Here is a 14,077-nt window from a genome sequence, read left to right as displayed (position 1 = left end):
GCAGGTCCCCATCCCCAGAGCTGCCCCAATCCATCTGTCCTTCTCACTCCAGAGCTCCGAGGCCGTGTACCAGTGGCTCTGCAAGTTCCAGCTGCAGCTCTACGCGCCCAACTTCATCAATGCTGGCTACGACATCACCACCATCAGCCGGATGACGCCGGAGGTGAGGCTGGGGGCAGTGGGAGGGGGGCACAGCCGGAGCCGGGCATCACTGACTGCCCTCTCTGCCCCAGGACCTCACAGCCATTGGTGTCACCAAGCCGGGGCACAGGAAGAAGATCGCCTCCGAGATCAACAACCTCAACATCCCTGAGTGGCTGCCCGAGTACAAACCGGTGAGGGCTGTGCAGGGCCAGGGGGACTGAAGCCACATCCATGGTGGCAATGAGTCCCCTCCTCCTGGTCCCTTCCAGGGAGGGGTGGCACTGGATGAGGGTGGGAGCTGGCTCCATGGTTCCAGAGATGCCCATGTCCCCTCCTGACACCTCCCCAGGGACCATCAGGCTGGTGTCAGCTGTCATCCTGTGGATGTGACACCGTGTCCCCCGACACCCCTCCTGCCCCAATGTCTGGGCACAGTGAGAGGCTTCCCATGGGAATAGGGCTGGGAATGGCCCAGGATGCTTGTGAAGCACAGGGACAGCACAGGGACAAGGGGAGTCTCCTGGGGCTGTGATCGCCCAGCAAGATGGGATCTCCTTTGTGCCATGGGTGCTGTGGTGCCTGGGGTGCCGGGGCCAGACCCTGCTGCCAGCCGGTGCTGAGCCATGCCCCACACCCCACCCCAGGCCAACCTGGCACTGTGGCTCTCCATGATCGGCCTGTCCCAGTACTACAAGGTGCTGGTGGAGAATGGCTACGAGAACATCGACTTCATCACCGACATCACCTGGGAGGACCTGCAGGAGATCGGCATCACCAAGCTGGGTAAGGCCCCGCGCGTGGCACTGGCTGCAGTGGCCTTGGCAGTGACACTGATGGCATGTGCCGCCCCCAGGCCACCAGAAGAAGCTGATGCTGGCGGTGAAGAAACTGGCAGAGCTGCAGCGCGCTGAGCTGGGCAAGTATGAGCCGGGCACGCTGAAGAGAAAGGCATCGGGGCCGTGCCCAGAGGTGCTGGCCATCGAGTCCCCCCCCACCGGAGCCGCCCGAGTGCCAGTCACCCAAGATGAGCACCTTCCAGGACAGCGAGCTCAGCAGCGAGCTGCAGGTGGCCATGACGGGCGAAGCCCCCGAGGAACCCCCTGAAAAGGCAACGAACCCCGCGGCCCCTGGTTACCGCTCGCCGCCGGGGCTGGGCGGCCGCGCCCGACTGATGAGCAGCTCGCAGGAGCTGCTGGGGGACGGCCCGCGGGGCCCTCCCGCCGCCGCCATCTCCAAGAGCCAGGAGTACCTGGCGGAGGGGGCCGGGGAGAGCCCCGCTGCGCCGCCCAAGGAGAGCCGCCCGCCCCGGCACGGCCACCCCGTGAAGCGCGCCAGCGTGCCTCCAGTGCCCGGCAAACCCCGGCAGCCCTTCCCAGCCTCCGCCGGGCAGCTGACGCCGCCGCAGACCCCCGGCAAGGCACGACCCTCGTCCCCACAAGGCCCGGCGGCCCCTCACGCCACCGCCAAGGTGAAGCCCACCCCGCAGCTGCTGCCTCCCGGCGAGCGCCCGGCATCGCCCCGCTCCCTGCCCCAGTCGCCCACGCACCGAGGCTTCGCCTACGTCTTGCCGCAGCCCGCCGAGGGCGAGGCGGGGCCGCCAGGGGTGCCCGTCCTGCCCGTCTCGGTGCCCGTGCTGTGCCTGCCGCCGGCCGGCGAGGGCGAGGAGGAGCCGGGCAGGCCAAAGAAGCGGGCGCACAGCCTGAACCGCTACGCCGCCTCCGACAGCGAGCAGGAGCGGGACGAGCTGCTGGTGCCGGACGCGGGGCCCTACGCCACCGTCCAGCGCCGCGTGGGCCGCAGCCACTCGGTGCGGGCACCCGCCGGCGGCGACAAGAACGTCAACCGCAGCCAGTCCTTCGCTGTCCGCCCCAAGAAGAAGGGGCCCCCGCCGCCCCCTCCCAAGCGCTCCAGCTCCGCCATCTCGAGCGCCGGCATGGCCGAGGACTTTCCCAAGGAGGGTGAGGGCGAGGCGGCCGTCGGAGCCCCGAGCGCCGAGGCCGAGAGCCGCCGGGAGCAGCGGCGGGCGAGCGACCTGGGCGGCAGCGTGGACACGGGCAGCGCCGGCAGCGTGCGCAGCATCGCGGCCATGCTGGAGATGTCCTCCATCGGCGGCGGGGCCCGCGGGCTGGCGCTGCAGAAACCACACGTGGCAGCCGGGCCGGGGCCGGCGCCGGCCAAGGCGCCCGAGGGCTACTACCTACAGCCGGGCCCGCCCCCGGGCAGCCCCGACCGCGCCCGCGTGGCCACCGTCCTGGCCACCGTCAAGCATAAAGAGGCCATCGGGCTGGACGGGGAGGTGGTGAACCGGCGCCGGACCATCAGCGGCCCCGTCACCGGGCTGGTGGCAGCCGCCCGCCGCGAGCGCGCCGACAGCGTGCGGTCGGAGGCGGCCGCCGACGGCTCCGGCGAGCGGCTGCGGGTGGAACGGGGCGGCTCCCCCGACGGCATTCCCTTCGCCGAGGACGGCACCCTTACCATCAAGCAGCGGCCGCGGCCCCTGGGGCCGGCCCGGGGCGAGACGGGCGAGGGGCTGTCCCCGGCCCACCGCCACGGGGACCTGGCCAAGGTGGAGGCCAGCGCCACGCTCAAGCGGCGGATCCGGGCCAGGCAGAGCCAGCAGGACGGCGTCCGCTTCGTCCTCACCGAGTCCGACACCGTCAAGCGCCGGCCCAAAGCCAAGGACAAGGAGCCGGCGCTGGAGCCGGCCACGCTCGCCGTGTACCAGAACGGCACCGGCACCGTGAAGCGGCGGCCGGCCTCGGAGCTGAGCGGGGCTGAGCCGCCGCCCACCCCGCCGCCCGCCGTCCGCCCCGACGGCCCCGAGTTCGTCCCGCCGCCCGCCGAGCCCAAGAAGCCCTTCAAGCCGCCGGTGTCCCCCAAGCCTGTGCTGACGCAGCCGCCTCAGAAGGTGCCTGGGCCGCCGGTGCCCGTCCCCAAAAAGGTGCCCATCCCAAGCCCCGGCAGCCCAGGTAGGTGCCCCGCCAGGCCCCTGGGACGGGCGCTCCCCGGAGCGGACGCCGGGGGTCCCAGCCGGCCCCGCCGCCCTCCTGCCCCTCTCCCTTCTCTCCGCAGAGGTGAAGCGGGTCCATGGCACGCCGCCCCCGGTGTCCCCCAAGCCCACGCCGCCCCCCACGGCGCCCAAGCCCCCCAAGCCCCACGCCGCCATCCAGTCGGTGAGCGCCAGCTCCACGCCGGCCCCGTCGCCCGCCCGGCAGCTGAGCCCCGCGGCCAAGCCCTCCAGCACCCCGCCCTCGCTCTGCTCCAGCCCCGCCAAGCCCCTGTCGCCCGGCGCGCAGCCCCAGCAGGTGCCGGTGAAGCCGCCGCGCTCCACCATCGCCAGCCCGTCCGTCGACAGTGCCGGCCCCGAGCTGGCGCAGCAGAAGCTGGAGGAGACGAGCGCGTCCCTGGCCGCCGCGCTGCAGGCTGTGGAGGAGAAGATCAAGCAGGAGGACAGTCAGGCGGCAGAGTAAGGGGGTGCAGGGGTGGGTGGTGGTCCCCGGGGAGGGTGTGAGGCCACTCGGTGCCATAAGGACCATGCACAGGGGTCAGGCTTGTGACATCACGGTGGGAGTGGGATGGTGCTGGGGTGATGCTGGGGGACACTGGTGAAGCATCAGGGGACCCTGGCTGGAACCGCACTGGGGAGGTGACACTGAAGGACATCTTGCTGGAGCAGCATGGGCAGGGGAACCTAGGCATGTGGGTGCACTGGGGCCTGTCTTGGAGAGGGGACACTGCGGACATGGAGCCAGAACACTGTGCCATGGCACTGGGGACACAGTGCTGGGCACTGCAGCGCAAAGGGGCAGGTGGGCCGTGCCGTGGGGTGGAGGGGGCTGTGCCGTGTCCCTGTCCTGTGCACTGCCCTGACCCGTCTCTGTCGCTCCCCAGCTCAGCCGTGGAGTCAAAGAGCACCGTGAGCATCCTGGACGACATCGGCAGCATGTTCGACGACCTGGCGGACCAGCTGGATGCCATGCTGGAGTGAGGGGCGCCAGAGCCCCGCGAACCTCAGGGCTTACGTGGGCACAAGGGCACAACAATCCACGACACCCCCGGCCCCGCCGCCCTCCCCCCGTCCCCTTTGTACAGCCGTCCCCTCCCGGACATCCCGTCCCTCGGGGTTTGCACAAAGAAGAAGATACCTCAGGATTGTGCTCACGGACTCGGCGCCGGCTCCGGCAGGACTCCCTTTTGCAGAAGCAAAAAAGCAAAAACCACAGAAATAAAACCCAACAGAAGAAACAAAGCAACACGCTCCGGACCGAACCGCTGCTGGGGCTCCGGGGGGCTCCCGACTCACCTGTCCGGTGGCCGCCTGCGCCCTGCCAGCCCCGGCGCCGTGGGTCACCGCGACCCGAATGTAGCACAAGCCCTGCCCGGCGCGGTGGCTCTGCCAGCCGTGTGTCACCGATGGCGTTTGCTGGTGGCGGGGCCGGGCGGGCAAATGCACTTGGGTTTCTTTGCTCCGTTTTTAATTTCGATTTTTAAACCTTGTTTTCTTTCTCGGTCGGCGTTGGCGGGGGCGGGCAAGGCTGGCGGTGGCCCCAGGGGCAGCAGGACGTGCCCCTGCCTGGCCCCTCCCTGTCCAGGGACAGGACGGTGATAAGCTATAAAAAAAAGTATTAATTTATTGGAGGGGAAAAAAATAAATAAAAAAAGATATAAAGGAGATTTCCCCCAACCCCAAAATAATAAAAAGAAATAAACTTTAACAAATATATATTTAAAAGATTTAAAAATATTAGCAATTATATATAAAGCAGTTTAAAAGAAATCAAGAGAAAACTGGATTTTAGCTTGAGAAAAACTATTAGATTATACTAAGCTGTGTGTCTTGTGGCAAACTCATTCTAAGAGTAGCACAATATTTACCTTTTCTCTGGGTGGAAGGTACGTGCGAGCGGTTCTGGTCAGGTTTTCCGTTGGGATTCAGTGTCGCGTCTTTCTTTTTCCACCGTTACGAACTCAAAGGATGTGCCTTGTTTTATGGAGGTTTTGTTAATTCTTACACTGGAGGTGTTTCATTTCTTTTGGAGTGTCTTCAGGGTTTGGTTTTGTTTCTTTTTATTGCTTTTGTTGTCGGTCTCTGGGTGTGTGTGGGTGTGCGTGGGTGTGCACGCGGGGTGCGTGTGCTCGCGTGTGTCCTGCGGGATGCACCGCTGTATATTCCTGTATAAACTGGAGTTGGAGTCTGGTTCAGTCGCTTGAGTCCTGATGAATGCATTTTTTGCTTGTGGTTTCCAAACAAAAGTGTTGCTGTTCCTTTCTTTTCTTGAGACGTAGAGTGGTCTCTCCCTCCTTCCCTCTCCCTCCCTGCCCTCTTTCCCCTGTCTCTTCTGTTGTGGTCGCTGATCCAGATGTGTTTGGCACAACTTTGAAATTTCTTTAAAAAAAAAAAAAAAACCAACAAAACACAAAAAAAGACTTTAAAAATAATTAAAAAAAAATAAATAAATCACCCGCCTGAAAATATCTGTTGAAAAGAAAAAAAAATATGTATCTAAAAAAAAAAAAATCCATAAAGTTCTACATGATGGATATATACATATATATATTTTTTATGATTAAGTTATGGACTCTGTATCGTATCCCATCTGTCCAGCTCTGCATCTTGGTGCTGCTCCCTGCTCTTCTGTGCTTAGATTTCACCTCTACTCGTCTTTATTCTTCCTATTCTGAATTGTAGATGGCTCGTGGTGCTGTGAAGACGTTTGCTCCTATACCAAGTCTGGCAACAAATATTTAAACAAAAATAAAAAAATAAAACCCCTGCCGGGCTGCCACCACTGTTTGTGTCCCCGAGCCCTCCTGAGTCCTCGTGGTGTGCCGACTGTTCGGTGTTGTGCCGGGTGTTTGTGCCGCTCGGTCCAAGGGCACCCCTGGGTGCCTCTGTGGGGTGCTGGGGCCTGGCTGGGACCTGTCCCAGTTGAGGTGTCTGGGCCCTACACCCCAATTTTTACCCCAAGAAGCCAGTGCTGGCTGCTGGCTCCCTGCAATAACTCACACTGGGCAGGAACAACTCTTTCTGCTTTTATTGTCAATGAAGAAATAATCAAATCTATATTACAATCTTAAAAACAGTAGAAAATGTGAGTAAAAATGCAACGGAGGCTTTTTGTCTTTAATGTGGAGACCATTATTACAGGGTGGTGAACAATGGGCTTGTGAAACTTGATTTGAGAACTAGCTGTGGCATAAAAATCGTACCTGGCTACTCAAGGAAACACCTCTTCCCGGATGGATCAGCCCGGCGCCTTGGCAGTAAAATTAAATACTAGAGACAGAAAGGGGTCGGATGCCCACCCAGGGTTTGGCCTAAAGCTCAGTCCTGCCACAGACAGAGGCCCAGCCTCCTGGTGTCACCGCTGGGACACGCGGATCCATCCGGTCCTGGCGCTGGCCAAGGGCACACGTCTGGTCCCAAGCCCCGAGGCTCAGTGTCACCCCAGCCGCAGCCTGGGGGTGTCCCCAGCTGGGGGGACACAGGCAGAGAAGGGCACTGGCATTGGAACAACTTCCTCTTTTCCAATCATCTGGGCAGATCTGAGGGAACACCTGGAGTGTCCGTGGGGCAGAGCCGTCCAGAGAGCCGCCAGCTGGGGTCCCGGGGGGAGCCAGCCAAGGGGCAGCAGCAGCAGGCAGTGGTCGGTGCAGGAGGAGCTGCAGCAGTCGTTTCAGTGGTGTGGTCACCCACAGGCCGATGGAGGGGAGAGTTTTTGGTCTTTCAGTGTGCAGGACTCGTGTGACGCTCTCATTAGCACGTCCAGACCTGCGGACAGACAACGGCACCGCGGGCAGTGACTCCTGAGCAGCCCTGTGGGCTTCTCCTCATCCCCCATGGAGCTTCCCTTTGGGCTGCCAGCATCCACAACACTGTCAGGAGGGAAAACTCCCACCCATGGAGAACTATCCCCTTGTTTCATAGAATCCCAGAATCATTAAGGTTGGAAATGACCTCCAAGATCATCGAATCCAACCTGTGTCTGATCCCCACCTTGTCACCCAGCCCAGCACTGAGTGCCATGTCCAGTCATTTCCTGGACACCTCCAGTGATGGGGACCCCACCACCTCCCTGGACAGCCCCTTCTTTAGCAACCCTTTTCCATGAAGACATTCTTCATGTCCAACCTAAACGTCCGCTGGCACACCTTGAGGTTACGTCCTCTTGTCCTGTCACTTGTTCCCTGGGAGCAGAGCTCAACCCTCACCTGGCTTCACCCTTCTGTCACTTCGAAGACAGCTCCTAACTCATTTCATGTCCTAATTCCAGCACTGGATGAGCCCAAACCATTCAGGAGGAGCCTGAGGAAACCCACCTTTACAGTGCTGTCCACGGCACCGGAGAAGAGGCGGCCACGGGACACGGCGAGGGCGGTGACACTGCCCTGGTGGCGCAGCAGTGTCTGGGTGCAGATCATGTTGTCCATGCTCCACACCTGCAGGGACATGGGGAAGCGTGAGCCGAGCACAGCCCAGAGCACTGGGAGGGACAGGGATGCTGTGTGTCACGGGTGACAGAGGTGACACACAGAGGCCCCGTGACACGGAGGGCTGGGCATCCCCGCCCGCCCTTCCCTCGAGGCTCCCCAGGCTGTCCCAGGCTCTGGGTGCAGCCGCCCAGCCCCGCACACGTACTCTGAGCGAGCGGTCGTAGGACGCGCTGAAGACTTTGGTTTGATCGGGTGTGGAGATGACGGCGAGGGCGTAGACTGTCCCCACGTGCCCGGTCAGCGTGCGGACCTGCTCCTTAGTCTCGATATCCCAGACCTGTGGGACAGAGCTGGGCTTGGGGATTGCACTGGGCTGACGCCACCGAGCTCCCCTCTGAGAGGTGTTTCCGCCTGCATGCACTCCTCCAGGTGGGTGCTGTGCCCGAGGGCACAGGCAGAGCCAGGTGCCCATCCCAACACCCCTCTCCCCCATTCCCAAGCCAAGCTGCCCATCTCAGCCGAGCCTACATGGATGAGGTTCTCGTAGGTGCCGCACACGATGTGGTGGTTGGTCACGGCGATGGAGTACACGCTGCCTCCTGATGTCTGCAGCACATGCACACACTCCAGGTTCCGGATGTCCCAGATCTGAGAGAGACGGAGCAAAGGCAGGATGAGACCCTTTTCCAGAGGGGAGATCCCTTCCAGTCGTTCTACCACACACAGAGTCAGCCTGGCTCCATGTGTGCCCAGATCACACCTTTAGGGACAAATCTATCCAGCTGGGAATGTTCAGCACTGACGAGCAAATCCCTGCTGTGTTATTTAGCTGCCCAACTTTGAATATCCAGGCTGGAAAGGTTGTGAAGACTTCACACCCTTTGTGTGTGACTGCACACACACGTACACACACAGCCCAGTCCTTGATAGCACTAAAACTCGATGCAAGCAAATTAACAGGGATTCATTAACACTAAGAAGGGCAACTTTCAATTTTCCACCAGATGCTGAGAGGTGAACTATTCATCAAAACCTGAGCCAGCACAGAGGAGGGAGGGCACTGGGAACCCTCACACGGATTTATGGTAACTCTGCAGCCAGACAGTGACCTTCCCCCGTTATCAGCAGGAGTGTCAGCGCAGATAAGGCTGCGGCAGCCGCGAGGCGCCATGGCTGAGGCCCCACTTTATCCCAGTGAGCCTCCCCAGCAGCTCCCAAGGCCCAGCCTGCAGAGATGGAATCAGCACAGGAAAATCCCACGTGTCAGCAGTGCTCTCACACCCCAGCAGCTGCCTCTGGTTCTGCTGCCCCAATGCAGAGCACAGAGAGGCACAGGGAGAGGTGGCTCAGGGTGTCACCAGTGCCAGGGTCCCACCTTGATGGTCTGGTAAGATCCACTGTAGAGATAGTTCTGGGAAGCCACCAGTGCTCGCACCCAGTGGTTGAGACCTGTCAGCTCCTTCTTCAGCTTGAGCTCAGTACCCACAATATCCCACACCTGTGGAAAGCAGGGACAAACCACACACATGGAGAGGAATCTCACTGGGGCTGGGGAGGACATGGACAGCAGTGCCCACCCCTGCCCAAGGCCCTCACAGCTCCTGTGGGGATCCTTGTGCCAGCTCTCCTGCCTGATGGGAATCGTCTGATCCCACTGACTTGCCGACAAAACCCAGTGAACTGCTGAGTAGGCACATTCTCTGAGGGAGCCAGCCTGGAGCCTGCATTATTGCTGGCAGAGACCCTTCCCGAGCAGAGCCACAGGCTGCAAAACCTAAACCACAGCTGCAAGGAACTGCCCTGCACTTCCACTCCCACAAAGCTCCTCTCCCACCCCTGGCACGCAGGGACTGGCAGATCTCACTCCCCCCACTCTGAGCCTGCTTGGCTCATTGGCAGGAAGTGGCCAGGGATGACAAACCCAAAAGGCCCCAAATTCTCCTTGTGCTGTGTGGCTGCTCCAGCCCTGAGCCCTATCCAGAGCTGAACCACTGCAGGCCCCAAATAAAGAAAAGAGCACAGTCCTCTTACAGATGGACAGGCCCATAAGCTGTCTCACCAGGAGCTGGAAGCAGAACCACGGGAATCCAGCCAAGGCTTTAAAGGGCAGCCTGAAAAGCTGTTCCCTGATTTCTGCATGTTTTAGGTAGGGAACGCAGACTCAAGATCCTTTGGAGGCGGCTGCAAAACAGGCAGCCTGAATCTCCAGCCCGTTCTGGAGCCCAGGCACAATTCCCAATGGTCTGGGCAGGTCTGTTGGGGGTCTGAGGACACACACGCTCAGGAACTGCCAGGATGCTCCAGCTGCAGCCTCAGGTTTACAGAGTTGGAAGAAATACAGCGTTTTTGCAGCCAGAGAACAGCTTTGCCTTGAGCAGAGAGCATGGGCTAAACCTCTGCAGTGCTGGCTGCTCTGTGGCTCAGGAGAGCTTAGCAACAAGGTCACCCACAGGTCAAAATGCCACTTTCTTCCTCTTTGGACACTTCTGCCTGAGAGTTTGTACTCCTGGTGCCCAACCAGCCCCAGAGGAGCCCCTGAGCTGTACCTTGATGGCTTTAAGGGAGCCACTGAAGAGCATGTTGTGTGAGGAGACCAAAGTGCAAACAGGATTGTCGTGTGCTCGGATCGTGTTCACCTTCTGCAGGTTTTGAATATCCCAGACCTGCAAAGAGGAATCACAGAATCATGGAATGGTTTAGGTGGGAAAAGCCTTCTAAGATCAAGTCCAGCACTGTCAAACCCACCAAAGCAGAGCACCCATGAGGGCAGGGCAGGCCCCTCGTGCTGAGGCCCTTCCTCTGCCTCTGGAGGCAGGGAATGACACAACAGGCAGCACAGGTCACTCGTCTGAGCCACTGTCCTGGCTGATCAGGATCAACCGCCCTGCCCCAGCTCAGAGCACCAGCCTCCTGCTCTCAGGCAGGAGCTGGGAGTGGGAAACCCAGCCCGCAGGAAACCCCCAAACCCAAGCCAGGAATGCAGGCAGTGGATAGAGCCCACGAGGGTTATCAGTCCCACAGCACTGGCAGAGGAGGGACACAGGCCCTGCTGCAGAGCAGGCATGGACGCCCCGTACTCACGATGATGGTGCAGTCAGCAGAGCCGCTGTACAGCTTGTTCCTGCAATGACACCGGGACACAAAGCAGGGTCACTGAGGGACAGCACCATGTGCAGGGTCCCAGCTCGTCCCCAGGCACTGGGGGGGACAGGAGCTGCAGCCCCACGGCCTTGCTGGGCCAAGGCTGCACACACCCACCCCAGAGCAGGCCCAACTCCCATGGGAGGCCAGGCTGGACTGGCCCTTGGAGCAGGGAGCCAAGCACCCCGCTGGTGACCAGGGGAGGAAACCAGGACATGGGGGAGACCAGAGAGACATGCTCTTTGTCCATTTTTCCAGAGTAAAGAGGCAAGATGAGCCTCTCATGCATAACTAGGCACAGGCAGGACAGAGGATGGGAATTGTGAGGGCATGCTCAGGAGCCCCAGGGGCTGTCCTCACTCTCCCCAGGGGCAGGTGTCCCTCCCCACTCACCCCTGGATGCAGAGAGCCAGTACAATTCCATCATGACCCTCCAGGGTCTTTTGGCACTTGTATGTGGTACAGGTATCCCACACCTAACAGGAAACACAAGGCAGCAGCTGGAGCCCCGGGCAGGATGTCAGCACCCAGAGCAGGAAACTGCCTGGCTGTCACTTGGGCACTGCCTGCTGGGCCCCCAGGCCTGGGAGGCCTGGCTAGGAAAGGGAATGCACTGCAGAGGGTCAGGCTGAAGCTAATGAGACACAGGACAGCAGCAGGAATCAGCTCTGCCTCCCTCAGCCCAGGCCAACACAACACACTGAGACAAAGGAGCAGCACTCAGCTCCTGCTTTAGCACTTCCCACCCCATCCCAGGGCTCCAATGGCACAGCACAGCTTCCTCTGCCACTGCCAATGGCTTTCTCCTTGAGCACACACTGCTCTCTCAAGATGAACATGGGAATGTGGTGCCCAGAGCAGCCAGGACAGGGGAGAAATCTGCTCTCCTTGCCTAAAGTATTGCAATATCCATTTTCTTCCATGTGGCTCTAGAACCAAGGAAACTAAAGCTAGAAACTAAACCAAAGCTCTGCTCCTGGCAGGGTTAGTCACGGCAGCCCATGAGGGTCCCCAGCCTGGCCAGCAGCCACCACGGTGACACTGGGAAGGGCTGTTGAGGCTGCACCGGGGCAGTGCTGTCAGTTTGAGTTACTGAAAACAGGACAAAGAAAAACAAACATGCCATAAAATAGGGAAAGGACACATTGGATCAGGGAAAAATGTTTTGTTCTAAGATGACTTTTTATAACAGAGGAACATAAAATCAGAAGCTGAAATAGTCCTGAATACCCTAAACGCCACATAAAGCAAAGTCAGCAGCTGCAGGAATGAGATTCTAATCAGGGCTTTGCAAAGATCTCTGTTTGTCTCTCAATTTCACTGTCACATAATGTTTCCTTGCAGAGAATTTTGTCCAACTATAATCACAAAGAATCATTTGATTCTTTGGAGGAAACTTTAGGAAGCAACATCCCCCCACCCCACAAATGAGCTCAGCTTCTGTTCCATTTGCGAATGCAGAAGGTGCACGGAAGAGGGAAGCTCTTACCTTAATGGTTTTGTCTGAGGAGCCACTGAAGAGCAAGTCTCCTATGGAGTACACACACAAACACCACACGGGGCCCTGGTGGCCCACAAAGGTCCCCTTGCACTTGAAGATCTGCTGAGGATCATAGGCTGCAGAAAAGAGAGCCAGATGAGGGAAGGAGAGCAGTGCTGCTGCTCTGCACACCTGTGACAGCACCCAGGAGGGCTCCCTGGGCATCCCCCACACCCAGCCCGACGGAATGGGGACCACAGGGATACTCACATCCAAGGATGCCCATGTTGAGCCGAGCATTGATGTGGGAGAGCTCATCCTGAAAAACGTAACAAGCTGTGTGAGCTGCGAAGCCATCCAGGCCAACCTGCCCTGGGCATGGCTTTGGGACTGTCCCCTCCACTGCTACAACCCTTCTTGTCTTCTTGACTCCCAGAGGGTCCTTCCTCAGTGGCCAACTCATCCTCTGACCAGAGGTCTCTCCTCTATGACTCTGTGACTGCCACCATCCCTCCAGAGACCACAGGACTCTGACAGCACCTCAGACCAGCACTAAACTCTTCAGTATTCAGACAGGCCCAGAAATACCTTTCAGAACATACTGTCCTCACTCTGCTTGGATCTGCTTATCTCCCTGCTTTCTGCAGGCAGGGAGGAGGGTACAATGCCCCTGTAAAAGGCCCAGCCTTTGGAGCAGAAGGCTCTCCCCAAAGCCTCCCCCCACTGCAGGAGAAGCCTAGTTAGGAGCAGAGCCAGCTAACTCCATCCCAGGGCCCCCCCTCACATTCAGCATGGAGGCGTCCCTGCGGAATTCCATCAGGTCCTCGCTCAGCTTGCTCTGGTTCTCATCCAGCACATCTGCAAGAGAGGGACAGGCCCACAGTCACTGCAGAGCCACTGATGGCATCCCAGGGAACAGGCAGAGGGCACCCACTGCCACCCAACTCAGAACACACTGCTGCAATCAGCAGGGAAAGCAACCCTGCAATGCACCACCCAAAGAGCTGCCCTGTCCTACAGCTCTGACCACAGAGCTCCTCTGGTGCAGACTCACCAAACTTCAGCTCCAGGTTCTTCTCCAGCTGGTCGATTTTCTCGGAGAGTTTCCCCAGCATGGAGCGCAGGAAGGCAATCTCCTGGTCCTTCTGGGCCATTGCCACCTGCATCTCATGGAAGCGATCGTCTGTCTGCTGCAGGAACTCCTTCAGACCCTCAAACTTGCATGTCTCCAGGTGGGTCTCGTAAGTGTCCTGGTTTCCTATGAACGTGCACCTGAAGGGAAGGCAGATGCTGGCTGGAGCAGGGCTCACGTAGAGATTCCTTGCTCAGCTGGCTCCTCAGTGGAGCTTCAAGGCCTGTGTGGGTCCCCAGCTGCCCTGCTCCTTCTGCCAGCAGCAGGGATACTGTGGTTCATGATCCTTCAAAGGCTGGACTTGATGATCTTGGAGGTCCTTTCCAATTTTAATGACTCTGTGATCTTGCTGGGACAGGCCAACTGCAGGACAAGAGAGGCCAAGCAGCTCCCATTCTTCCAGCCAGGGCATTGGCCCCAAACTGGACAGTCTGTCTGGGCAGTTGCAAGGAAAAGCAGATCTTGGGCAGGAGACAGAGTGTGGTATCAGTTTGCTGTTTTCACCGGGAGCCATAAAAACCAGTGGAAAAAACTGCAGCTGACCTCAGCAGATACTGACTTGGGCCTGCAGCAGGGCTGCTCTGCCAGGACTTGCCTTGCTCTGCCTTTGCCAAGACATGGCTTAGGATCATGGAATCACAGAATTGTTGAGGTTGGAAAAGGCCTCTAAGACCACCGAGTCCACTTGTTCCCCCAAGGCCAGCACTAACCCACGTCCCCAAGTGCCACATCTACACGGCACTAAA

At 59.3% G+C, this 14,077-nt stretch overlaps 2 protein-coding genes across 3 annotated transcripts in view; one reads left to right on the top strand and one right to left on the bottom strand.

Moving 5' to 3' along the window:
- The window catches only part of CASKIN1 (CASK interacting protein 1), a 30,053-nt gene extending 24,135 nt beyond the window's left edge, over nt 1–5,918 (top strand). The window contains 7 exon segments of the mRNA XM_032125749.1: nt 53–163; nt 234–335; nt 789–927; nt 998–1,136; nt 1,138–3,113; nt 3,217–3,610; nt 4,036–5,918. Of these exon segments, the coding sequence (XP_031981640.1) occupies nt 53–163; nt 234–335; nt 789–927; nt 998–1,136; nt 1,138–3,113; nt 3,217–3,610; nt 4,036–4,132 (2,958 nt within the window). The 3' untranslated portion in view covers nt 4,133–5,918.
- Nucleotides 5,919–6,163: 245 nt separating this feature from the next.
- The window catches only part of TRAF7 (TNF receptor associated factor 7), a 29,469-nt gene continuing 21,555 nt past the window's right edge, over nt 6,164–14,077 (bottom strand). For both annotated transcript variants that reach the window (XM_032125760.1, XM_032125761.1), the window contains exons 10-21: nt 13,254–13,471; nt 12,984–13,057; nt 12,470–12,518; nt 12,209–12,336; nt 11,113–11,195; nt 10,660–10,699; nt 10,125–10,241; nt 8,954–9,076; nt 8,107–8,226; nt 7,784–7,915; nt 7,465–7,584; nt 6,164–6,916 (exon numbers count right to left, since the gene is read on the bottom strand). In XM_032125760.1, coding sequence (XP_031981651.1) covers nt 6,902–6,916; nt 7,465–7,584; nt 7,784–7,915; nt 8,107–8,226; nt 8,954–9,076; nt 10,125–10,241; nt 10,660–10,699; nt 11,113–11,195; nt 12,209–12,336; nt 12,470–12,518; nt 12,984–13,057; nt 13,254–13,471 — 1,219 coding nt within the window. In that variant the 3' untranslated portion in view covers nt 6,164–6,901. The remainder of the gene's footprint in view (nt 6,917–7,464; nt 7,585–7,783; nt 7,916–8,106; nt 8,227–8,953; nt 9,077–10,124; nt 10,242–10,659; nt 10,700–11,112; nt 11,196–12,208; nt 12,337–12,469; nt 12,519–12,983; nt 13,058–13,253; nt 13,472–14,077) is intronic.

This window comes from Corvus moneduloides, chromosome 16 (assembly GCF_009650955.1).
Source record: "Corvus moneduloides isolate bCorMon1 chromosome 16, bCorMon1.pri, whole genome shotgun sequence".
NCBI classification, from domain to species: Eukaryota; Metazoa; Chordata; class Aves; order Passeriformes; family Corvidae; genus Corvus; species Corvus moneduloides.
The sequence above is the reverse complement of the archived record's forward strand: the minus strand, read 5'-3'. Positions and strand labels throughout refer to the sequence as shown.